The 26,824-nt window shown below is 39.8% G+C and overlaps 1 protein-coding gene across 1 annotated transcript in view; it reads right to left on the bottom strand.

Annotated features, from left to right (window-relative positions):
- The window catches only part of KCTD3 (potassium channel tetramerization domain containing 3), a 29,834-nt gene extending 3,384 nt beyond the window's left edge, over positions 1-26,450 (bottom strand). Inside the window, exons 1-17 of the mRNA XM_065058453.1 lie at positions 25,979-26,450; positions 21,882-21,935; positions 20,496-20,541; positions 19,064-19,137; positions 18,571-18,629; positions 18,295-18,375; positions 17,446-17,586; positions 16,092-16,182; positions 13,456-13,646; positions 9,293-9,408; positions 5,431-5,518; positions 5,178-5,294; positions 4,289-4,459; positions 2,977-3,132; positions 1,900-1,996; positions 268-452; positions 52-190 (exon numbers count right to left, since the gene is read on the bottom strand). Coding sequence (XP_064914525.1) covers positions 52-190; positions 268-452; positions 1,900-1,996; positions 2,977-3,132; positions 4,289-4,459; positions 5,178-5,294; positions 5,431-5,518; positions 9,293-9,408; positions 13,456-13,646; positions 16,092-16,182; positions 17,446-17,586; positions 18,295-18,375; positions 18,571-18,629; positions 19,064-19,137; positions 20,496-20,541; positions 21,882-21,935; positions 25,979-26,052 — 1,880 coding nt within the window. The 5' untranslated portion in view covers positions 26,053-26,450. The remainder of the gene's footprint in view (positions 1-51; positions 191-267; positions 453-1,899; positions 1,997-2,976; positions 3,133-4,288; positions 4,460-5,177; positions 5,295-5,430; positions 5,519-9,292; positions 9,409-13,455; positions 13,647-16,091; positions 16,183-17,445; positions 17,587-18,294; positions 18,376-18,570; positions 18,630-19,063; positions 19,138-20,495; positions 20,542-21,881; positions 21,936-25,978) is intronic.
- Positions 26,451-26,824: the final 374 nt, after the last annotated feature.

Genomic DNA, 26,824 nt, shown 5'->3' with positions numbered 1-26,824 from the left:
GAAGGGTAAAATGTTTGGTGTTTGCAGCTGGTGCCACCCTTGATGAATTACCTGGAATTAGATTCCCGAAGCCGGTTTGGCTGAACAACTGAGGTGGCAGGACTAATGTTGGGTGTGGCACAGCGAGACGTACTCAAATCACACTGGTCAAGCAACTTGAGCAGCTCTTCCTCTGTGGGGCCGCCAACATCTGAAAGAGACAGCTCTTAGTGCTCTCCATTTACCATAGTCATGCAAGCATGAGGACAGTAAAAGAACACAACTTACCTCTGTCTTCACTCTTATTAACCATGTCCATAGCTGTGGTCAGGTCCCACATCTGGATGCTGCCATTTGAATGCCCCGTGAAGAGGTAGCGGCGCGGCCGGGAGCCCATTCTGCTGGATCCTTCACATTCTCGCACAGTAAATGACGAGATGGTAGTGCAGTCCACTGCCTGGATCTCGCAGATCCTACGGGAAGAGAAACCGCAAGTTACCAAAACAATTCCACCTGCCAGAGTTTGGCCAGTCAAGTCAGTACTGCTTTGATTTTCTGAGAAGAAGGCACCAAATTTGCCATCAGAAAAAGGACCTTCCTTCCGGATTAAATTCCTTCCCCTGCGTGACCAGCATGCTGCTTAGCTGCAGACAGTACCTTCCCCCCAGGTCCATCTGCAGTCTTACTACTTTTTATTTTTTTTTAGGGAACGCCCATATGTTCAACGTCTATTTTCATTTTGCAATGATTAGAAAACAAAGGTGCTCTCACAGAATGACAGCAGCTAGCTCCTTCATATGCTAGACACTCTAGGAAACCAACCTGCCAAAACAGCACATTTAACCATATAAAAGATATGCAAAAAAATCCAAGCATGATAAATCCAAGGTTATCTGTATAGATAACTTTTGTCTTATGACAACTATAATACCACTTGACATGGCAGATCTCCATTGCTTTTTTTCCTTTATTTAAAAAGCTTTTGTGGGGAGTGAGAGGAAAAGGACTCCCAAAAGTAAGCTGCTAAGCCACGCTCCACACCAGAACCTCACATATTCCGGATCATTTGTTTTACTGGCCCCTTACACTGAGGTTTTTACTAAAGAGGTGACAAAATAAGTCATCTAAGAAAGTTCTCTACTACATAGAAATCTAGCCTGAAGTAAGAAAAAAAAAAAAAGGCACATCAGTAATCTTCAGGTTTCTGTCTTCAGTCCTCAATTCACATGCCAATAGCATTAAGGTATCAACGTTTTCACCCAGATTCAACATTTTTAGGCAAGAGAAGGAAGAATAAGAAGCAGCACAGAACTAAGATGCACCATTGTTTCTGATCTCTTGTCATCCTCCTAGCCTAATGGGATGAAAAGTAACTGTGGTTATTTGGAAACTTTTTTTACTACATTGGCAGCAATATAGTAGAACATTATGAAGTCAAGATCAAGTAAATAATTATATAGTTGACCTAGTAAGACAGTCTCTCAGTTTTAAAGGTTCTAATATCTTCAAAGACAAGTGCAAAGCAAGATAGAAACTGTTTCTCTGTCTACTTTTGCGAGCAGCATAATCCTTGCCAGTGGCAACTTTGGCGTTAGTTTTGAAATTTAATGTTAGCATAGGACTGTGGCTGAGAGTTACAGGTTCTGTGGAGGCACACAAATGTTTGGTTTGTGAGCTCAGCAGGTGAACAATAATGAAGTAAGTCTGATATCACATTTTTCAAAATGCCATTTGGCTCCCAGGTTATAGTAGATCATTAAGTACAGTTCTGTTAATAATACACAAACTAGAGTTCAGCCAGAGCTGTCGAGCACATTAGAAGCTTGCCAAGTGCAGCTGCATTCATCCCCAGGGATGGGAGACCCCGCCACATGAACAGTCCTGCCCTGTTCCCACTTAAAACCCTAAACATGGAGGTACCTTTTTCCAGTTGAAGACAGCCTTACAAACAGCTTGTTAGTGATAGGAACAACTTTTTGGATAAACACTTGTTGATCATCACGTTCACCAAAGGGTCCTAGAGAAAAAAAAGAAAGATCACATCTTTGTTTCAGTTCCCTCACCAGCTTCCCCATACAGTCCTAGAGAACCAAACTCATATTACTATGACCACTGCAATTTTAAAGCATCAGGACCAGGGAATCAAAGATGACTAGCAGGTAGAAAAAGTCATCCAATAGTTAGAAGCCTCTACAGATACAAATCTTTTTTCTTCTTTTCCTTTAAAGGACACCCATTCATGAGTTGGTGGTATTATTGCTGGTGGTATTATTATGTCAGTACAAACCTTACATTAAGCCTCTATAACAGGTACTTTCTTATTTTGCAGCTCTTAGGTGTTTGAAGGCTTAATCAGATTTCCTGCCACAGAACTGACTCCACCCTGTGTTCACAGGGCATCCTATTAATCAAAGGTTCATTTGTGAGACTCAGACCAGACAGGAATCTAGACTACCTGTCTACCCGTATTTACTCGCATTCCTTCAGTATCTTGCTACAGCAATGTCCTCCCACCACTTGCCTCGGCAGCTTCAAGGCTTCAGTAAACTTTGTCACAACTTCAAATCTATTTACAATCTATTTACATGCATGTGCAACATTTAAGCTTGACTGAACAGTGAACAGGAATTAACAGTAGAACCAAACGTTGCTGTGCTCATCTGCTTTCGTATAGTCTCCTGTGCTTTCTGTCATACTCTAGTTAAATCAAAAGTGATTTGCTCAAGGAAGAGGTGTAATATCTGTGTTTGAAAGTTTTTCCTCCCTTTTTCTGACCTTCAGAGTAAGCCCTTTAAGTGTATTCACTCTATAGAGCCTAAATAGTGAGTATTTCCAGGTGAATCTTACAGATCCCTGCCATCTTTCCAAGGGGAGAGCAGTACATAACAGCTTACACCCATCAGCTGACTTGCACGTTATAGCATTGAAGGTCTGTTAAACCTTTATGAGAGCAGTGAATGTACCAGCTCATCACAGCGCATTCAAGAGACAACCTACCAATGTCATTTCCAGAACAGTAACTGCCATGACTCTCTGCTTCCTCCAGGGATAAGATTTTGAATGATGCAAGCGGTGTTGAGCCTGGCTGAGTTGATATCATGCCCCGGAACCGAGTCACAGTCCATGTCCGTACATGGTTGTTATCAGCACAAACTAGAAAGGAAAACATACAATAGCATTTACAAGCAATGACAAAATTTCTGAGAGAAACTTCTCTAATGATTTCTATATGTTGTTTTTTTAAGACTGAGCAATCAAGCAAAATTCAGTCAATGTCATGTGACACAGCATCTCCAAACAATTATCCAATAATCTACAAATTGTCGATGTCCTGTTTTCTATTAGTTTTGTCTCTTCCCTCAGAAATTCAAGAAACAAACTGTGGCAGGTGGAACAAAACATTAAGGTCTGACTGAGTCAGCACCAGTAGCCTACAGCACACTTCAGTCCTCTGTGTGCAGATGCAAGGACAAGACATGCCATGAGAGCAGCCTGGCAGCAGAACCCTCCTCACACAGCAGTGCTCTTCTATTTCATTAATCAGTTACTCAGTTTTTTACATGCAGATATGCCCTTTCCTGGCACTGAGGGTTTGGTACCAAGTTGCAGGGGAACAGATGATCTCTGCGCTGTTTGTTTGCAGTATAATTGGATATCATGTCTCCTGTTCCTTTTTTTTTTTTAAAAAAAGGGATAGCAGCAGAAAGCAAACCTGTTCTCTGCCTTGCCCTGGTTGCTGGATTCTGGGTGAAACAGATTCTTACAGGGGAAGGAGTGATTGCATCTTCCCTGAAAGCAACACACTTTCCTGAGTATAAGAGAGGACAAACAGGACAGCACAACAAACACTGGGGGAAAGAAGAAACACAGACAGCCCTTTGAAGCCATGGGAAGGCTTTTTCTAGGGCCCAGGAGAAGATAATGTGTATTTTGCTATAACTCAGAAAGCTCCTGAAAGGCTGTTAAAAGAAGACAAATCCTAAAGGACCTGCCCACAACAATAATACTTGACAGGGATACATTTGTTTACAAACCCTTTTATTTCCCCGAATAGCAACCTTGGAGTAAGCCACAAGTGAAAGAACTAGTTGTTCCAGTATCTGGTCAAATAAAACCTTTTAACTGCTACAGGCTTTGAAGAATGCTTAATTTAAGAAAGAGGATCCAATCTAATCTAGCTCCTCCCCTGCTCCCAAATCTGTCCCACTCATTTCTATCACATGTGGGAATGATGCGATTTATACAGCAATGCATACAAATACTTCATTGCTCAGGAGGAGGGGAGAACCAACCGTACAAATAAGATTACCTGACACAAGGTGTTTCTCTGAGAGCATGATCTTTGTAACAGGACTTCGATGAACTGTGAAGGTCTGAAAGAGCTGAGGCCCAGACCCAACTGTTTCAGGATGCTGTACAATCACCCTCACGGCTCCAGAGCTGGTGCCATATGCAATCTCAATCCAATTGCCACTTACACCTAAAGCAAGCAAGAATACAGTTGTAGAGAATAGCACTTCCAAGCTTCCACAGTAGGATACATATTTATTTTAAACACTGTTTACTCATTATTTTCCCATTAACAGAGAGGACCTTTTGCCACTAAAAAAACCCCATGTTCGTTTAATTCCATACTCTAATCTTCAACACTGTCTTAACAAAAGCCTTCTCTCCAAATCTCTCCTCCCTCCTAGAAGTGTGAAAAGAGATGGATGCAGTCATATGATCAGATATTTTGGAACTCCTCACAGTGATATGGTCAATATGTGCCACATATTGCTTATTTTTCTGCCTTATGGGGGTCAAATGGGAAAACAAGGCAAGAGCAAGGAGGACTACAGTTAAAAGGTCACTGTGGTATCAATATAGTTATGTGGCTTTGGGAGGGGGTTTGCTTTGTTTGCACACATACATGTACATACATTTACCTAATTATACATATGTAAGGGGAAACACCTATGCCTAGTGTTCATCATTTATTTGAAGATGACTGAAGGAAGAAAAATTCATTGTTTAGGTCAGGCTATCTTGTCTGCTTTAGCCCTGCTATGCAGCTGCAGAAAAAGTCCATTTAGGAAAACAAACAAACAAACAACAACAAAACAAAAAAACCCAAACCAAACCAAACAAACAAACCCACCACCCACACACAAACCAAAACAACCTGCATCTGTAACAGACAGGAGTAGAATACTGACTTGTTTTAGGTGTGAGGTAGACACTGAGTGCTGTTATAGCATCATTGGAGGGATCATGGTACAATTCTGTCACTAGAAGATCGTTGTCTTTCATTCGCAATGGGAACTTCTGCATGTCTGTGGGGAAGAGCCATTTGTTTATTGCTCTGAATAGACAGAGTTGTTCTGATGCAACTGAGACCAACTAAAGAATTTAAGAACAGAGCTGCTCAGTACCACCTCCTTTTTATTCCAACCTGGCACCATTTCTTACCTATATAGTAGATAGAGCCGTTGTTACAGCCCAGCAGCAGAAAAGACCCAGCAGTATCATAGCTTGTGATAGGAACAACATCCTGAACCTAGTGCAAACAGAATGAAAAAAAAAAAAAAAAAAAAAAAAAAATCAAGAAGTTAGGCTGCAACTTTCTCAGTTTTCAGACATTTTCGGTGCATTTTGTTGAAGACCACCTGAGTTTGGTACTGGTCTGAAGCTGTTGTGCATGCACTTGCACATAAAATGGCACTCTTAAAATACTGCTGGTAGATCATATTCCTCTGCCAAACTTAATCCTGAATCATGAAGTTCAGCAGAACGACACAGACAAGTTAGCACAACTGTTTTGGAAGATCATTCTCCATACGAAGGCACAAAGCTTAAAGTGTTGCAGCTAAAGCACATCTTCAAAAAAGGATTTTTTTTTTTCCCAATATGCAAAGTGAATGTACGTCACACTTCCTGTCCTATCCATTCTTCCTTTTCTGACAACTCCTTAAGAGGTTGCTGGGCAAAGGAACTACGTGTTGCCTCTCTAAGCCTTCTTTTACCTCCCAGTTCTTGTGTCCCTTTGCCAGCCTCTATGGATATCTCAGTCTCTAGCAGATATATGAGGGGAAAAAAATTCTTGTCCCACTACAATATCCCACCTTCCAATACACATCTACACGAAGTAAACTGAAAGGCAGCACTGTCATATTTTACTTACTTGTCTACAACTTAAGGTGAGGGATTAAGAATGCCCTCTCTTTGCCCTCTAGGATCAAAAGGAGCGCTTATCCCCTCAGGTGGGACAGAGATGTCAAGCAAAGAAAAAGTTAAGCTTATCCTAAGTATGGTCCCCCATCTCAAGCAATTCTTTTTTGCTTCGGTCCTGAGGAAGAAAAAGCCAAAAGCCATTTTTTATCCAGAGCACTCAAAGATGCACAAAGTCACAGCATTTTTCCTGTACTCCATATGTTTCAGTCAGTCCACTTAATGGACACTGCATACTAATTCATGGAAATTTCAGCTTAAGGTCTCATTTCGCTCTGACCAACAGCATCCTTCTGATCACTTCAGAGACTTGCTAAATTGTTTGTCAAATATCTACAATGAATCTGTTTGATAAAAGCAAAATAAACCAACCAAAGAAATTTCCCCACACCCCAAAGAGTTAGCACTCAAAACCGGTACCCATTCCTAACCTATGGATAGTCTGTAAGCCTCTAAAACATATTTTAAGCCTATCACTTAGCCTTACAGAGAAGGATGCAACCTGAATACAGCTTCTGTATATTTTCCAGGGGAGTGGGGGAAAGAAGCACCTTCCCCACTTCTTTGTTTAAAGAATTACGCCTCTCTCACATTCACCCATAATTCAACAGAGAGCCAATGCTAAAAATAAATTGTTACTGGAAAGCACCGGGATTTTCCTCGTACAACTGACGACTGAATGACCTGGAGAAGAATCCTTTCCAATCACTGAAAAGAATTGCTATTCTTGATCTCAATGCTTTCACACAGTATTTTTTCAGATAAAGCTGTTTAAGTACCCTCCCCTCCCCACAGTCAAAGTCATACTACACCTAATTAAATAATGTGTCTAACAAACTGGGCCACAGAGCTTGGTTTCAAAAGATTTATTGTTTTCCAGACTACTTTAAAAAAAAGAGAAGTACAAGAGCAGAGAGGCAAGAAACTAAAGTCTCTAAGACTTAGTCTCTAAGACTAAGAGGCTATGGATCAAGGTGCAGTGTGCTCTCTGGTTCTGTGGATCAAAGGTATATACAGAAGTTCTCCCATCTGCAAAAGGTTTACAAAACTAGAGGAAACCCATCCGCAGGTACACCACTTCACTCATCACCTTGCAGAAAACAAAACAACTGCAAGGAGAGGTCTGAGTAAGAGGATCCACAACACTGCTGACAGCAGAATTGGACTGACTGGGTCAGAAAGATCATAGAAAACAAGGAGAGTCCTTTCTTCTGCAGCAGAGATAGGAACACCAGAGGTTATTCAGCAGTTGCACCTGCCAAGATGTGAACCTTCATTAGGAAACAGCAACCCTATAAAACAAACACTGGTAAAACACCGCCAGTGAGAGTTCTCACTTTACAGACCAAGTTTTTCTGTCATACTCTATTGCTTTATGTTACCTCTTATTCTATAGGGTGTAATACATCAAATATAAAAATCACAGTGTAAGGAAGGATAGCTTTGCACAAACTAAGTTCCTGAAAGTAGAACTCAGAAAAGCATAAGGAAAGAAAGCCTGGAAAGAAACAAAAGGTTTTGGTCTGAAATGGAGCACCGGCACATTCTGTTCCTCAAAACCTCTCTTGCTGCAGCAGGCATGATTACATCCTAAGTTCAGAGCTATGGGCAACTCATGGAAAGCATTTACACAAATATCATGTTTTCTCATAAGGAATTTAAAGATCAGACATACAGTCCTGCCACTTAAGGCTGTATGGGATTCTTCATTAAGAGTACGTTCTAAAGGAAAACGAAGATCTATAGGAAGATATTTTTTTCTTCTCCTTACTAGCAAAAGTGTATGAGGTGCAGAAAGCATTTTGAAACTGGTTGGAGTAGGAGGGGCACAGGTGTTTGATTTGGTTTTTTTTGTTTGGTGTTTTGGTTTTGTGGTTGTTTGTTTTGTTGTTGTTGGGTCTTGTTTTGTTTGGGAGGGGGGTATTTTTGTTGTTTGTTTTAAAGGGAGCTATTCTCATCCTCTAGGAAAAAAAAATAAAATAGAAAACCAAAACCTTTGTACCACATCCTGGTACAAAGATTTTCTGCTTTTCAGAAAGAAATGCTTTCACCAAAGGAATGGTCAATCAAACTGAGGAACTATTAATGTGATCTGAAAGATTTCTGTGGCTCCCCTTGGAAACAAAGACGATGATGGGACATCGTTTTTTATTCCTTCTGACTTGCTCTTTTAGGAAACATTGCCAAATGCCAGTTTGTCACATAATACTAAGTTATCTCTTAACAGAAGTTTTGCAAGGCAACAACAGAGCTTTAAATAATGTTTTGTTTAATTCAAGACCATACTAACACGTCTGTCTCTGCTGCAGAAGCAGTGCTATCCCATGCTTATTATTTGTGTTATTTGTTAGCAGTACTGTCACTCAGGGTTTGACTCAGAACTTAGTCAGCAAACACTGCAGCAGCCTCAGGTCAGTTCTGCCTCTTGAGATTTGCAAAGCAGTTTCGGGATTTTTATTGCATCCAGGATTTGTTCCACAAAGACGTCCATCTGGCTGTGTTACAAGCTTTGTTATTCACATGAATGCTCAACTGTTTTCTCAGACTCACACAGACTCCAAGGATCTCTCTGTTTAACATGCATTCTGACAATAGGAATAAAGTCAGGACAGCCAGAAGCATCCACATGCAAGACAGACATCTTTAAAGCATAAGGTATATTTCTGCTAAAGAAGAGTCTCCCATTGTAAAATCTTTTGAGATCCCCAGATACCAGAGTGCCTCCTTGTTTTCTTCTTCCAGATGGTGCAGAATTGCCGTCACACATTCCCCACAATTATTTTTTTTATTTCCTATGATCCTAGTGAATATTTACAAAGTTAGCAATCCACATGGAAGCTTAAATATACACACACTTGACATTTGTTACTCCAAATCACACCACGTCCTTTTATTTGAAAGCCTAAAAAGCATGTTGGTGGTACCACCAAACAATTCAACATTCTGCTTACAGGCACTATACTCAGCTACCAAGGTGGCAAACTCTGGGCTGAAAACCCTGTGACAAGCATTTCACGCATACTTTTAGATTACTTTATTCTCCTTTTACTAGCAAGACATACTAGTTTATAAAAAGTGATGCAGAAAATTGAATTGAACACACCTGCCAATGCTGAGTCACAGCGTTCCACACTCCCACTTTCCCCGTATGGCTTGTAGCTACCAACTGGTTGCCAATGAAGAAGAGAGCGTCTACAGGGACTCCAAGACTGAACACTCCTACAAAAAATGAAGAGTCTATGAAGCTCATCTAAAACAAAGAGAAAAAACCAGTAACAATGGAATCTCTTTGCTATTATTAAATGTCACACTTATTACAGTAGCCAGTAAAGAAAAGCCAAAACTGAGCTTGCAGTGTGCCAGGTAAGCTACAATTCAAGCAGCAAACTGGGTTCCATTAAATTAAATGAGAGTGTGATGTCATCTCTGCTGATGCAATCAGTACTTGGAAAAAAGGAGGCAAGAGCAGGAAGAAGAGCCTATGCAAAATACGCATTCTTTATTTTTCTACAGCCATCAAGTTCACTAATGGTTTTAAACATCCCAAAGTATTTTAAAACCCCCAAAATCCTATTACAGCAAGCAGAATTCTTGTTTTGTGTTTTTTTGGTGGTGGTGGTGGTTGTGTGTTTGTTTTTGTTGGGGGAAGGGTTGTTTGTTTAGGTTTTGTTTGGTTGGTTGCTTTTTGTTTTGTTTCTTTTTATCTGTGACTATTAGGTGTCATTTAAGAAGCAGTAATTTCATGGGTTTTGCTAGACAGACAAATTTATGCCATACTAGTTTGCAATTACCTTTTAAAGTATTACAAGTTCTCAGAGCTTTTTTGTTTGGTGTTTTTTTTTTTTTTTTTTTTTTTTTTTTAAAGTCAAATGGAATAGATGCCATCTGACAACATATTTTAGAAACTAAATTAGGCTACAAAGCTTCATCCTTATTCTTGGGAAAAGACTGAACATCCCCAACGTGACACTACTTGAATACACCCAAATTTCTTTTTTAGCAGAAATACTTGAACCCATAAAAATAAGCAGCCTGCAAAAGCCTATTTCTTTGTTTCTTTCTCTTTTCATCTCCAGATTTTTAAGTTTGGTTACAGCCCATGAGTAGAGACTACAGGCTATTAAAAACTGAAACTACCTATGGAACCAGTTTCACCAATCATCACATACTATTCAAAATCTGGATGATAAAACTTACCAGCAAATGCTGGCCTTCCAAATAAAGGAAATATGGCATCAAGAACATTTCATTTAATAAAAATCAAAACACTGCAGAATATGACAGGCATTGATGACTACAGTTATGGTTGACCTTAAACATCTGAGCTTTTCCACAAAATCTGTCCTCTCTTTTGAGCTTCCTAGTCTCACAATAGATCCAATATGAATATTTTTGTTGAACTGCAAACGGGATAGCATAGCACATTTTGTACTATTCATTGTACCATGGATTTAAAAGTTACAGCAAACTAAAAGGGTCTGAGACCATTGCCAAATTTGCCAGCTATGAAGTCCAGCAAACAAGCCCTGTAAGCAACTCAGTTTGTAAGTAATTCCAGACTACTAAGTTTTACTTCTTGGTAAGTACAAAAGTCATTATGACTGGGGATACATTACACTATCGAGTGTCAAGCTTCACTCACAAGCTTCCTATTCCATACTGCTCACTCTACATATTTATATTACTCCTCTACATATTTATATTACTCCTCACTAATATACTTTAACTGCAGCAGACAGATGTCTTCAAAACAAGACTACCCAATAGCTGGAAAATTTCCCAACATTGTTTTAGATAAATTCAAATGAACAGAGTGCCATTCCCAACCAAGAAGCAGCCCTCTGTTAAACCCCAAGAAGGAACCTCAGGAAGCTCAATATATACTTATGTTTTAATTAGGATGCTAAACTGTTTTCCAGGTCATGGTACAATCACTCGATGCAGATAAGATTCAGCAGTACAGAGCACGTGAAAAAGGCAGTAATAGAAAAATCCACAGAAACAACTAGAATTGATTCCTCCAGAGAAGGATGAGGTTCAAGGAAATCAAGGAAGACAGCTTGAATGGTCTGGAGGAATTTGAAGTGTCAGTCCTGCTTAGGCTCAACAATCTTGAGATCCATCCACAGGGGAGACAATGCTATACGTAATGACAGGCTCTTATCTTAAGGGTCCCTCTCGGTAAAATACTGCTTACAGCAGCAGTGTCTTATGTAAGTAATATTGAAAGGAAAGCGAGCGCTCTGGGAGAGCTCTATCACAAAGATGCCAGCCCACACAATTTTCTGAGGATGGTGTCGCCAGGCTCCAATGATTGTTTGAAACACGCAGTTTCTTTCAGAAGATGATAGCAACGTACTACATCTCTAACACAAAGCAGGACTGCAAGCACCTGTCACTACAAAGAAACAAAACAGCTGTAGTCAACTTATTACTATTTAACACAAGTGTATTTTAGATTTCTATTTTTTTTTAAAACCAAGCAGCATGACATATTATCCAAAAGAGGAACAGTACATTTTGTTCAATGTTAGCTGGACTAAAGATTCAATCCTGTGGGCACTTTCTCTCTGCTCCTCCTGGCCCCAAGTGGCACTTCCTTTGTTTTACAAAGTCACTTCAATGCAGTACAGCCTGTTTAGCAAAAGCACTTTCTTCAGTTTTGTTGCCATGTTCAGTCATAGTCTGAGTTACCAGAACCTTATAATACCAGCATATTTTAGAGGTTTTATTTGAAGTAAAAGTCCCTTTATTGTATTTGCTCACTTGATTTCCAAAAATCCAAGATGTTGCTTCACATGGCTTATTGCAAATCCCAAGGCAGCTAAGTCAAAACAGAAAACGCAGGAGAAATGTCAAAGCATAGTGCTTAAAGCAATGCCTGTTACAGAAGTACAGCTGTCATGCCAACCCCTCCCTGCCTTTAAGAATTGGTCAAGGGCAGCATAACAGAAGAAAAGGCTTATCAAGTATAACATTTCCTCCCTGTTTAATAGAGATATTTCACATTCAACTGTTAGACACACTTTTCAGATTTTTTTTTAAATACAATTAAACTTTTTCTGTTCCTTTTCTGTTTTGCAGACCACAATTACATAAAAGAACTCTATGAGCCACAAGTAAAAGAGCAGTATATGGCTGCATCATGTCATACAAGACCTCTGCTTTTACCCATCTCTAAATCTGACTTGCTGCTCCTACTCATTCAAGTATGAAAAAAGCAACAGTAGTTAACATAGCTAAAAATCCCTGGAGCATCTTTCAAGTAAGCTTTTCCTTTAAGGGCACATGGATCAAAACGTGAGTTTTGTCATTTTGACTTTAGTTAATGATATTAATTCTCATGATTTCAACTACTGAGATACATCTAATAACAAACCAACTCAGCATTAAGTTTCAGAGAAAACTGTCCACATAAGGAGACTGCTGTCATACTTTGTTATCAGTATCCACTGCCAGAAGAAACAGACATTACTGGCATAACACCATGGATTAGGCTAACAGAAGTTCATAATAATGTTCCCTTCACTGTCTCCCAAACTTGCCCTGGATTTGAACAACAGTGAGTCAGATAAGCCCTCATATCAGTACTAAGGAATGTTTTCTTCTGAAAATGTCTTCTTGCTGTTTCTAAAGCCTTCCTAATTGTGTGTTCTTCGGCGTCAAGGTGCAGAAGCAGCAATTCCTGTATGCTTAGGGGAGTCAAGTGTGCTTTTCCCTATCTAGACACCCAAGTTATAAAATGAAGACATTTTCATCTTCCAAATTCCATTTATGAACTACATTTGGCAGAGAACTGAAACCTTTTCATCATCTCCGTGCAACAATAGGGCTTTAAGAAGACAAAGGAAAGAAAAGAGCAGAACCTGTCAGTATTGGTAGCTCTCCATCTCAGAACCTTAGTTCCTCTGTGCTATGATGTAGATTCAAATGCAAGTCCAGGGAAAAGTTTAATTTGCATCTTCACACAAAAACTCAAGCTGAACTAAACAGTAAGTATTAGTTAGTGTTACTTAGTATTTGTTCAGTAAATAGGCTACTTTCTTATTATTCATCATTTTGTTTTTGAGAAAGGATTCCTCTAGCACGACAGGGAAGAGAGTTAATATGCTCCAGTGTGTTGCTTACTATACCTTGTTTTGTCATTTTGTGTCAATTTATCATCACCAAACACTGCTGATCATCCACACCTCAAAATAAGGTCACAGACTTCTTTCTGGTTACAACCACACACACACACCCCAACCACCAAGGAATTATAGTTACCAATTTCACTGCCACTACCACCATCTTGAATGCTCCACAAAATTATGCTGCTCTCTGAGGCAACTGCAACCATCTTATCCTTGTCTCCATGAGGTCCTCCAACCACCTTCGCGTTGAGAGCCACTCGCTCAATTGTCCAGTCCAGGTAGGGACTCGTGAACACCTGCTGCCACCCAGATGATTCTTTAATTCTGGAAAGGCAAAGGAGGGAACAGGGAGCAGCTTAGACATTCAGAAACAGACATCTCAGCCTAAGCCTAAACCAATGTGGATGATCCAGCCAAAAGCTTGGGTTAGCCAAACGCTAGAGAATGAGGTTCCACATAAGATTTTAGAAGAAATCTCTATTAATTTCCAGAGGCAAGGTGTCTTACATGTCCTGTAAGATGCCCAATCACACTTCAGCATAAAGCTGTGCTATCTAGTCACATTTTCTGTTTATGGTATACTGTAAACAGGCCATACTGAATTGACAATAAGCTTTTTTTTTTTGAGAGTCATTTGCCTGTACAATTTTAAAGACTTGTATGATGCCAGAAAAGCACAATTTATCTGATTTAATTTTAGGCAATAGTATAGATACTTTGCAACTGAGCTAGAGCACAGTAAATCCGAGCATTTAAATTATATGAATGTTAACATGGAAAGCAGAAATGTATCTATAGTACTTTTTGCCATTATTGCCATTCTTTCATTTCAGCATTGCATCCTGCTTGGAGATGAAGTACTTTGGATCACTGTGCTCTCCCTATAAGTGCAGAACAAATTGCAGTGAAGAGACTCAAGAGCAGGACTGCAATATCCATAAGCCTTTAAGTGCAACCAAGACATTCTCACAAGCTTTACTATCAAGTTTTGAAAACTTATGCCATACTTCAAAGGGGAAAAAATACTACCTTTAGGATGCATCGTGCCTTGCTGTAGAGCTTTTCACTAAAATAACTTTGATACATATTTAAATAATACCTGTTACAAGAAGCATAAAAGGAAGTCACAAAACTAAACATCTCTGTACATTTCATATCTTACTGCATGGGATTCACTGTCCAGTCCACTACAAATTACCACTTATTTTGAGAAGTGATTCTGGCTAAAATTCAGGTGTTGCCCTTACATGAATATAACCCTTACAAGAATCTTAAAAATCACACCACTTGACTAGAGCACAGTAGTGTAAGCAAGCTATACTAAAATTTGTGGGTAGAGAGAAGTACTTTAAGTGTATGCTGTTCTCCTCAAACACTAGATATTCAAAACATCTGGGCAAATTCACTTGTCAAGCAATAAAAAGGAGCAGGTACTAAGATGCAGCAGAGAGGGGAAAAAACTTTTACCAAAGCTGTATAATAGCAGAATGGAGGAGGGAAAATTCCACCATTGTATTCTTAGAATTCCTGCAAGATCCAGAAGAAAAAAATATTCAAATCAAAACAAGACTGCTACCTTGAGCCATTATGAAGAAAAGCAGCATTTTAAATTGGCGTATTGATCTATGTCCTCTTTCAGCAACCGTTCGAGTATGACATGCTTCATCAAAAGCATCACTAATGACTTAAGTTCAATGGTAACAAGTCTCATTAAGAGATCACCAAGCAGGAAAGAAGCACTTTCACTTAAGTAAGCAAGCATCCAAGGAAAACAGTCAGAGATAAATTCCTAAGGAGGGGACAATTAGCACAAAGACAATTGCAAATCATTGCCTTTTTCTCCAGTCAGACCATATTAATGTTCTTGTTTCCAATTATGCTTAAATAGAGCAAAAGAAGCCACATTTAGCACAAATTAAAGCAAAACAAACTGCTATGGTGAACACAAGAGACAAGTCAGATGTGATTTAAGTTACGAAGTTTAAGCAAGAATTCTATATTGTGAAAAAGGCAGCAAACTGTGGCTTCAGCTTGGCAGTAAAGAAAGAAGCTATTCACATTACACTCTTTACTCTCTCTTCTGTTTCTGAACCACACTAGGACAGCAGTATTTGGTTTTGGGAACAGCTCTTGTTCAAACATTCCTTTCCTTCTTTTGGAAAAGACAGCCACTAATTAAATCAAGACTACCAGATGCGAACTAAGAACAGCTTCTGTGACATGAAGATGTTATTTATCTTCATCTGATCTTAAAAAATAGCCAGTCTGTTAATAAGACATTAAAGACATTTTTCATCTGTCCAGGTGAAGTAGCAAGTGCATAACAGTTTTGCTAAGCCAAAAAAAAAAAAAAAAAAAAAGAAGTTGAAGATGAGGTACATCACTTATGTAGCAAAAATCCATTAACTGGTTCAAGTTCTTTGATAGTCTAACTTCAAGGACTGTCTTCAAACCCATATAAATAGGAAGAACATTTAAAATTATTCTTTCCTTTAAAAGCCTGCTTTAAAACAGGCTTTTGTAATAATTAAATTGTAGTCTGTTACTTTCAGAATGACACCAAGAATTGCCATAAAAGCAGCAAAATTTGAATTCCTATCAAGCAGTTTATTTGCACGAGCACAAGTGAAAACTGATATTTATAGAAGTAGACTGAATGCATGTGATCTACTGCCATTTCAGAGTAAAGCAAACTTTTTGCTTTGTTCACAACAAATTCTCATTTGTTTTTTTAGATTCCTGTAACCTAACAATCAATTATATTCATACCTGTAGCAAACAGCAAAATGGGCATAGGCAGCTACTATCCAATTGTGGTGGCCAGCTACTATTAGGACTTTCCGTGGGTCCACAGGAAAGCCTAAAAACAACAACAAAGCTAAAGTCAGTCAAGTGATGGGCATGAGAGGATGAACAGAGTCATCTAAAATAGGATAGAGCTCTCTGCTAGGATATGCAACAAAAACTTTGATAATGAAGTTTCTGAACAAATATTTGTAGCTAGATTCTAGTTAGCAACATTGTTCCTCACAATCCTTACAACTGTTACAGTTCTCACATGGAAAGAAGTGACTACAATGCAAAGTGTTCATAAGAAGAAAGAGGCAAGTATGCGCCTTGGTTTTAAAGCCTGTCAAATAGATAAATTATTTTATCAAATAAGAAACACTGCTTTATTTTGTAAAAGTTCTTTCCAAATAGTTGGTGTAACCCTGACTGTAAACTGAAATTTCCAGACTGTAAAATGAAATTTCCAGTATCTCAGAATGCCTATGGCTCCTTCATTTATTATCTAGTGGGAGCACGCCTGTTTCTGATCTATAACTCGGGTTTGACAGAAGTGTTGGATGGCACTGGAAATCAATGGTTATGGTCCTACTCTCCCTGAGTTAGTCTTCAACCTTGATATGCTAAAGAACTTATGCCTCGAGACTGCATCTTGTGTCTCATTTTCCACAATACTGCCCTCTTCCAAACCTTCACAAAGAAGAATTAGCAAATCATATCCACAACCTATTTTCATGTTACGTGGATACAGATTCACCTTTTAACACACTAAAGATTTTCCTCACGCTACCACAATTTACACAATTATAGCAGAAACATAACACTATAATAGCATCATTTTGCTTGCAAAGTCAGAGCTGGAAAATAACATAATTCAAGCTTATCTTATTTACAGTTACATATATTTTATATGGAAAGTACTCTAGTCAAAGAACTGAAGACCACCTTTGCTCTAGAAACTGAACTCTTGCAGGGCAAGATAAGCACCAGGAGCAAGAAAGAGACACAACAGCAGGAAGGAGATCCCAAAGACCAAGAGACACTGTCTGTCTGTTTTTTATCATGGCTTTAGTACAGCATAAGGCATTTGTCTAAGGGGCCTTACTAAGACTGCATGAAGAACTTTGATTTGCCTTTCTCTCAACCTCATGTCTTGGTTGTGCAGCAGTGAGCCTTAAATACTGTATAGGGAATAGTGTTTAAGTAAATGTTCAGCAATGTAAGATCAGGCAAACACAGAATAACAGACTGAAACAAGAAACAGTCACTCAGTTTTTATTTCCCAGTGACAATCATCTTCACAATTTGTTTTGGTTTTAAAAGTGACATTTCTCACCTAGCCTGACTGTACCTTCCCCAGTACCAGCAAGTGTAGGTTGGACACCACCTCCATGAATCTCACTCTCAGAGCTGTTTTGACCAGTTCTAGCGTCAGCTGGTGGCCCAGCAGTATTATTTATTTTACGGTTAGGAATGCCTATAAAAGAAAAGAGATGTTTTGTGCCACTTCATAAACTTCAGCAATATAACAGGTATTAATTAACTTTCAAACTACAGGATTAATACTTGAGCATTTTGATCTAAAGTCTAATTCATCTGCTATAAGAATTAGGCAATATCATTAACACTGAAACAGAAAATGCTTTTGCTCTCCATGTTCACATTCACAATCTAAGGAACTATCTTCAGAAAACTTGTCAACAATTGGCTAGATATCCCTTACACTTCATGTTAGCACATGAACTGTGTTCATCTGTACAGAGAAGTAAAAATTTAACAAGTACTCATATTGTTAAGGAAAGCTCATTTGTGCTGATATGTCATCTAGACATAGGACACCTAAAGCAATTGTACCTTCAGAAAGAAGAAAACGCTTCATACTGATAATATTTAACTGAAGTATACTTGAAGAACCTCTACTTTTGTCTGCTACCAAACACAGCCTGTTTAGTATTAACATGCCATCCCCCCAGCCCAATACTCTAAATATGCCATTTCATACAGCATACAGATAAAAGACTTGGTTTTGAATCAGAACGATGCTTGGTTCAACCATTCTTCTTAATGTTTCCATAGGAAAGCCTTCTCTTAACAGTCTGACAGCTAAACTACCTCAACCAGTCACTCCCACAAACCAAAGCAATAAATGACTGCAAGCGACATCAAATCATGAACACAAAAGTACCTGGAGGAGGCAGGTAACCGTGAAAAAGGACACTGCCACAAGAGGAGCGTTCCAATTCCTCACATAGTAGCAATCTTCTCACTAAGGTGGAGAAACAGATGTGATCATAGCTTTCACTTCCCAGGAAACATTACATTATTTCAAATAACCTTCTGTATCAGCAAGTTTGAAAATCTTCATGGTCACCACTGCCCAGGACTTCTAAGTGGATCATTACTATAGTAATAAATGTGAGATTACCTTGTATTAAAAATATATATATATATATATATATACCTAAAGGAGTAATTCCATAGAATTCAGCTTCATGCCTGAGAACATTAATACTCACTCCCCTAGAGAAAGAAAAAACAAAATAACCACACAGACCAAGTCAATATCTTGAATATAAATACTTGCATATAACTAGATTACACAATGTGAACATCAAGCGACCCATTTACTGAATTACCACCAAATGCACTGAACATGTGGATGTGTGAGATTTCAAACTGATCTTAATATCAAGTATCTTTCATTAAAACAAGGATAGAAAAACATTGCCACAAGTGGTTTAAATTACAAGAATCCACTAACAAAATATAATGCTACCATTTCTGCCTCTACCACACCATACCCGTACTCTTTAGACATGACCCAAAATCCACCAGGGAGCTACATATACCAGGCACTCAACTAGCTAAGTAAAACCAAACAATCTTCATTTGAAAAAGTTTTCTAATTCATCAGATGAAATTAATCTTCAGTTGAAAGAATTAGAACTTCTTACCGTAAATCTAACTCCTTTGTGCGAAGAAAATTTAAAATGGGTGCAAATGCTGCTGGATCTCGATCAATAAATATCTGCAAAGAAAACTTGCTGTACTTTTAACCTTATTATGGAGCAGCTGTCCACTAAAATGCTTTTTTTATGCTGAGCATGAGAAAGAGGAGCGGAAGATGAGGCAATCAGCAGACAAACATAACCTGAAGTTTTTGGACCACTCCTTTGCTCTCATTATTCTTCTACCATCCACTAATTCAAGATTCTTAAAAGACACGTATACAAACACTGCTGGAAATAGATGGCACTTAATAAACATGTTATTTAAGCTCTAGAGGCTCCACAAAGGTCAATGGGTATTCTCACTCTATCATGTGTTCGGAATAAAGTAAATGCATTAAGATTAAAGTAAGTTTAGACTTTTTTTAAAATGAAGTCTATCACCATTACAACTACCTCTATGCTTTTACCTAAGTAGTTGTGTGCTTTACTATCACTCAACTACATTGCTGGAACTATAATTTCACATTTAAGAATATCATACACACAGACTGAAATAGCCATTTTGCTAAATATGTTTGCCAAAGGCTACACTTCCACATCAACTACGTATGCAATACTGTCTAATGAAAATTATCCCTCCTTCTGCAATACAGCAATTATCAGTTCTTTCTGTTTAAAAAAGTACAGATTCTGCCTCTGCATTGTCTGAACAATTCAGAATGAGTACAACAATATGCATATTGTTCCAGTCTCATTTATTTTGGAATGAAGATGAGAACCAAGAATTCCAGAGATGTCACCAGTTTTCATGAAAGTCTGGAGACCAGACCAGTGTCGTGACATTCAAGTAGTTATACCTGTGAGACCTTTATTCTGTCCTAAAAATCTTTAAAACTTGACTAGACGTAACTAAGTTAAATACTCCCAGCCATTCTTGCATTCGATACCATGAACAGTATTCCAACTAGGCTTGAGATAAGAAAAAGGATTATATATTTTGTATCAAGTATAAGCAAAGGAAAATACATCGTGACATTTTGAAATTAGTTCAAAGTCTCATATTCTCCTCCTGTTGAAATAAGTGACAAAACATGAACAAAAGGTCAAATCCAATTGAACATTAATCCTCATGGACTCTGAAGCAGAGATGGTGCTGTCAGCATTTTAAATGTGGGCTTCTGCAACACTTACCATTAGGAGTTATGTAATACAATAGTGACAGAGAAATACCGGGAAAAGCCAAAACAAGCTTTTTAAAGTCCAGGAAAGTAGATGTTTTTAATTCATTTGACCTGTTGTTTTCCATGCTTTTAAGCATTAGCTGACTCAGGCAGTGTAACTCCCATTAGCACCTACAGTGAACAAGTCTCTAGCAGAGAATCCAACCGAAAGCATAACATTAAATTAACAATTTAACAGTAAGTTTATTACTCACAGCACCAGTTTCATCCTTCAGTGTGGAAATTCTTCCACTCAGCAAACTGAAACACAAGGAATGGTCATTAGATGTCCCCCAGAAATGTAATAACACAAATAAAACATGGCAACATTCTCAGTTTGCTCTATTTGTGTATTGTGCATAGCATTTTGGTAAACATGCAGAGCTGAGCAAAGAACACTATCTAGGTAAGGCAGTACAATGATGAAGGTGAAGTATCCCTCCTGAACAAAGGAGCAAGGAAAGGCTAAGTTTTCCTGGGCACCCAGAAGACTGCATAGTTTGTTAGAATCTAGTAAATCAGTAAGAGCTGCTCAAGTAAAAAGGAAGAGTAAACAATCTGTTCTGCAAGGACTTACTGGGGTGAATGAGTTTTTACACCATGTTATTTGATAGTTTCTCTCCCATCAGATCAAAGTACTTTTGCTCCAGATCAGCAGAAAACACAACACCAAAACCTTGTTTTACAGATGTGAGGAAAACTAAACAATGTCAACAGCTTTATTTCAAGATTGCATCCAAGTCTGGATGATAACTACATCTGAGATTTTCCAGTACTGGATGATTTTCAGAACAACCTCCTTAGATTAGTGCTGAGAGATCGGGGAACAGCAAGGGAGTTTCTCCTTGTGCCTTTCCTTCCATGCCTCAAAGAACATTGACATTTCCCTGGCACTCCATTTATCTGAACATTTCAGTAAAACATGAGCAGGTAATGCTGCCTGTGTCAGCTGCCAGGCTTTTACTGGGAAAGAGGTCTAGAGCACAAAAGTTAAATGCAAGGAAGCAAACCTGACAGCCTTCAGGTTTTCTTTTATGTGTTTGGGATTAATTGGTGTGGTAAAAGTAGAGAAACTACAGCACAAAACTACTAGGGTACAAACTGTAAGCAGCACCATCTACAGAAATAGTAAAAGTTACAAGAAGGCTGTTCAATAATCCAACAGCTCCTGTACCACAAGTTAAAACCCTACAAAACTTTTGACTAAACTCAACATACAGCAATAATTCAAACAACACTAAAGACAGTGCTACCTTCCATGGTCAGTAAGATCGCAACTGGCAATATAGTAATAAAGTCAGTAGCATCTCCCTTTCCTGCAGACTCGAAGCTTTATTTCCACAACACTTCATCTAAAAAGTGACAACTCTGCAGCACACATAAGCTGCCATATCATCATTCAAGATAGAAGACACCATTTGGATAATAGCTTATTTCAAATTAATCTGTCTCATTACTTGAGACAGGGGAAAAGCATATGGAATAAACCCACTATTTACAACATAAATAAATAAAGAACTGAGAACATGTATATATATATATATTTTTTTTAAATGGCTGATAATTTGTCTCTCTTTAATGTGACAATATATTATAAATACCTGGAAAAAAAGGAGTCTGGAATCCACATCAGTGTTTGTCTTGAAGTGCTGAACCTAAGAGACCAAAGTTACAAGTTTAGTATCAGCTGTAAAATTGGAAGAAAGTATGCTTTATCAAAATTCTTTGATTTGTCCTACAAAGCGGATATCAAATGGGTTTGGGAAATTTGAGATCATCTAAATGTCTGCACAAAGTCAAAGAGGTTGCATATTCTTTGCACAGATTGTCCTTAAGCATGAAGAAGGACCATCCAGAGACCTCGAAAGCATAATTCTTTGCATGTTTGTTTGTAACACACTGTCCCAAACATCCTGCATTTTCTGGTTCTCATACTTTGTTAACATCAATGCTTTCAAAAAAACAAAAAAAACCAAACATACAGACAAAAAGAAGCTACTAAAATATAAGTTTATCAAAAGTGTGCTACATTTGTCATTAACTGCATGTTACCCTTACTTAGGATTCAAAAGGATGCTACATTTTGCACTGCAAAAGACTACCATGAGCTTCAAGCTAATATTTTACAGCAACTTCAATTATTTACCATTTTGCTATTTGGGCCATCTTAGGGGAAGTCAATAACAATAGCAGTTAAAATAAAGAAAACATCTACTCCAAATCAAACTATCAAATAATACAAATTAAAGTATTGCTTATGATGTTTTGATTTAACACAAAGGAAGACAATGAGTTCATGCTCCACATCAGCTCTCTGTATATATCCTCTTACTAGTACCATAGCTAAGAAACCTTTGATGACCTCTTAATTAATGGGAATCAAAAAAGGAAATGCAAAAGTAAAATTTCATTACAAGTTTACATATAGTACAGGAATACATTACGAAATATTATTTAAATTATGATTAAGTACTGTTATTCATCTAGTTTTCACTGCTTGTATTTTCCAGTTTTGGAGAAGAAAAAAAAAAAAGTAAACAAAAAGCATTACTTTATACCCCCTAAGAGGCAGAAACACAAAGGCTATACGGAATTACCATCCTGCATAAAACATGGATTGTGTAACTGCTCACTTCAAGCATAACAATAACAAATCTGTTCTTAACAGAAAGTCTACAGTACCAGTGTTCTAAGCGCAAACATGTGCAAGTCTTTTCTAAAAAATAATTTTAAAAAATTAAAGAGAATCAAAGATGTTTGCTACTTAAATAGAAAGTGACTTCTATTTGCAGTTTTGCACAGCTTTTACCATCAGTAACACATATCACTACCTTTCTCTAAGAGTAAGGGATAATTCATATAACTGTTATATTTTGTGCATAATAGAAAACAATGAGTTACATCAATTTTATCCAAGATTGATCCAGACACAGGTGATGCTGCATCTTTCCTCACAGTTACAATGAATCAGCCCTTTCAAAGATCTTCACAAGCTACAGACTTTTATTGTCTTGTACTTTAAATACTTTACAACTTTTGGTTATGTAGAAAGATATGCAAAAAGTACTAGAACCACAGCTAACTGGCAGCTTCTACAACACTGAATGATAAACACTAAGCTAGTTCTGAAGCAATAAAGAAGTCTGATGACAGCACTAAAACACTGCCGATCTTTAAACAGACATTTGATGTTTGAGGACTCAATGGTACTGTCTTCTCAATACACTACAGCACAATTTCTGAACTGGAGGAATGTTTGCACTTAGGCACATGAGTGACAGTCAACTATTCAGAGGTGTCATTATTGACATTTTGCTGGTGTTTTGACCAGCTGGGTTCCACCCAAGCATTTCCTAAGTCAGTTTAAAAGCTTAGTAGTAAAACATCTAGGACTAGAAGATGTTACAGAAGAACAAGCCACACAATAAGGAGGACAGGATAAAGAGCCATCAACTGGTTCCACCCACGTTCATCTCCTTGCAACTTTATCAGTGGGTTTAGATAGCACAAGGGTTTTCTGTCTTGTAAGCAATACCTCATACTAACATATGGGTTAGAACTTTTAATATATATACATTAACCTATGTAAACCACAAGAGTCCTCCTTCCCAGGATGCAGAAAGAAGCTTGGTTAGCAACATTTACAGGTGTAAGCACATCTGCAGCTCCATGTAGCTAACATGCAGTGGTCACAGAGACATTGCATGAGGACAATTACACAAACCCAGTGCAATATCCTCGAATACTCTTAAGCAAATAGCAGCCTACAGTTATTTTAAAGAAAACAAAGGCAACTGGAAACAGACACACTGTCAGTTATAAAACAACCCTTTCATAGTCTATTGCACTTGTATAATTATATTACAACCAGAGGCAGATAGAGAGTCAAGAAGATTCACCAAATTTGTTACAGTATTTTCTGTGAATGTGAACTTGCAAGAGGCTTGTGCTCCCAGCAAAGGAATTCACAAAAGCTGAGATCAGGAAGTGTTGGAGTAGCCACACACAGAGAAGTTCTGGCAGTCCCAGTGAGCAGTGGGAACCTCCTGTCAGAATATGGAAAGCTGGGGTCTCTGTACTAGATGCTCCAAAGTACAACTAATGTCAGAGACGGAGGAAAGCGCTGATTTTATCGTCTCAAACAACTCAACGAACAAAACTTTACAGTTTCTGTTGTCTAGAAAGGGAACCACTGAAGACGGGGAAATGTGTATAGTATCCATGGTTTCCCATTTGCTGTCCAGATCACCCACTCCACTGTCAGCTTTGAGTTACCTTTCTTTCCAAGCTGAGAAACCTGGCTCAGATGTATTTTTCAAAGAATATCGGCACTACAAGGGAAGTTGAACTTGCAAAAGACCAAAACCTCGTACACAGGACTGTTGCCCATTGTCTCCCTATGGAAATGGAAATGTTCATGCACATATTTCCTACTCCCTACATGCAACAGATAACTGTTGATAAGAATCTAGACCTTCAACTAGAAATGAAATACACACAATTGTTAGCTTGCCTTATTTTTCATACTCTGTGTAGGCAAACCCTCTGAGGATGCATATTTTTTCCCTGATTCATGACCTCTACATAATTCTCTGTGTGGTGTCATTTAATAAGTAAGTTCTATTTAAAATTATGAGACTAAAGCATCTTTGTGATTTCACTTGTAATAAAAAAACTAAAAGATGAACTAGCCTATAATTTCAGAGACAGAGTTCAATGAAGAACCTTATTCAGCATAACATGAAATCTGGTCCAAGCCAACATCAAAGTTATCCTGAAAGCATCATTATAGATGAGCTTTGCCTCTGCAAGTGACAAGCAGCTTCTCTGGGCTGAACCAGGTTCTTAGCATCATAGAACAACAAAGGAATTCTGCATCAATTTTTATGGCGCCTTCCTTTAATAAAGGCTGCAACATACAATTTAGTTATGAGAACAAGTTCATCTCTTGGTTAATGCAAGAAAATTCTTAAAATAGTAGTAACAGTTCCCACTATTTATAGCTGGCTTCACGTTGTGTGCAGACTCAGGAAGACACATCAGTTTCCCCCAGCTATAGTAATCTGGATGATTTCATGCCTGAGCATTTTGACAGGAACATTCACACAGATTCTGACTGCAGCTGTCCCACAATTGCCTGTGCAAGCCTGCCAAAACGCCTACGTATGCCATATTCCGCACTTCCAGCATATATATGAATACAATATAATTCTTTATTCTTTTCAATACCTTAGTCTCTGAGGCTACTAGACAGACTGATCACTAGAAGCATATGGATCTGATGGCAAAGCAAAGCTGCCCCGAAGCAGCAGTGTCCCCAGAGAGCCCATAAAATGCACTACTGAAGTACACAGCTACAGACCCCAGGCATTGCAGGCAGACACCCCTCAGGACAGCAGACCCTCCCCACACCTGCCTCCAGGTGCTCCTGGCCCAGCTCCCCTGCAACACGCTGGGGGAATCTTTTTATTCAGCCTCCCCGGAGGCGGCACCATGTCCAGACCACGAAGCCCCGGCGGGCAGGTGCCAGGCGAGACGGAGCGGCAGCCGGGCAGCGCCCCACGGGGAGAACCCGGCAGGTCCGGCCCCTCGGAGCGCGGCTCCCAGCGGCCTCCCTCGGCGCTCCCGCGCTCCGCCACCGGCCGGTAGGGCCCGGGGCCTGTCCCCCTCCGCCCGCCACCCCCGCAGCCTCGCTCACCTAGTGCCGCCCACGTTGAGCTGGATGATCTCCCCGCTCCCGGCGCCAGCGAAGCCGCCGCCGTTCCCCGCCATCTTCCCCGCCACCTGCTCCAACCAGCGCCCGCCGCCGCCTCCCGCCGCCGCCGGAACCTCGGGGTCGAGGGAAGCAGCGGCGGGGCAAGGCGAAGGCGGCGGGGAGGAGGGAGGAGGCGGGGGATCGGCCAGCGGGGCCGCCGGCGGGCTGGGTCAGCGTCCGGCCGGGCTACCGGCCCGCGGGCTCCCCGCCGCTCAGGCCCGGCCAGGCCGCGCCACCTCCCCGCTCCGAGCGAAAAACGCCATGGCAACGCGACAGCGCCTGGGGGAGGAGGGCGGCCGGCCTGGGCCAAAACGCCTCCAACCGTTTGCGGAATGGGCCCGGCTGCTTAGAGACGGAAACCCCCCCTACAGCAGCGGCTGGGGCGTTAAGTCAACGCCCCTCGGGCGAAGGGGCGCGCCCGGAAGGGGCCGGCTGTGCCCGGCTGCCGAGGCGGGGCCTCCCTGAGAGGTGGGGCCGTGTCGGGCGGTGTTACCGCCGGCCCAGTCTGTGCAGCCGGGCCGCCGGCAGGAGTCAGCTCGCCCCGGCTGCGGCGTCACGCCTGGAGGAGAAGGAGCCAAGAAGGCGGAATTCTTGTGTTTTGTGGTGTTAAAGGAATTGGGGAGCCGCCTGGGCCGCCATCAGGCGCTCGCGAGGGCGCCGGGGCCTTGTGTGTCCCTCCGCCCGCAGGGACCCTGGGCGGGAAGCTCCCGGCTGCAGTGAATGGCGGTGCCGTGCCAGAAGGAACATGGGGACAGAAAACTCCCTGAAAGCGAGAAAGCTGCGGTGGCA

Source organism: Columba livia, chromosome 3 (genome assembly GCF_036013475.1).
Source record: "Columba livia isolate bColLiv1 breed racing homer chromosome 3, bColLiv1.pat.W.v2, whole genome shotgun sequence".
NCBI lineage: Eukaryota > Metazoa > Chordata > Aves > Columbiformes > Columbidae > Columba > Columba livia.
Note: the sequence above shows the minus strand (reverse complement) of the source record. Positions and strands in the feature narration are given on the sequence as shown.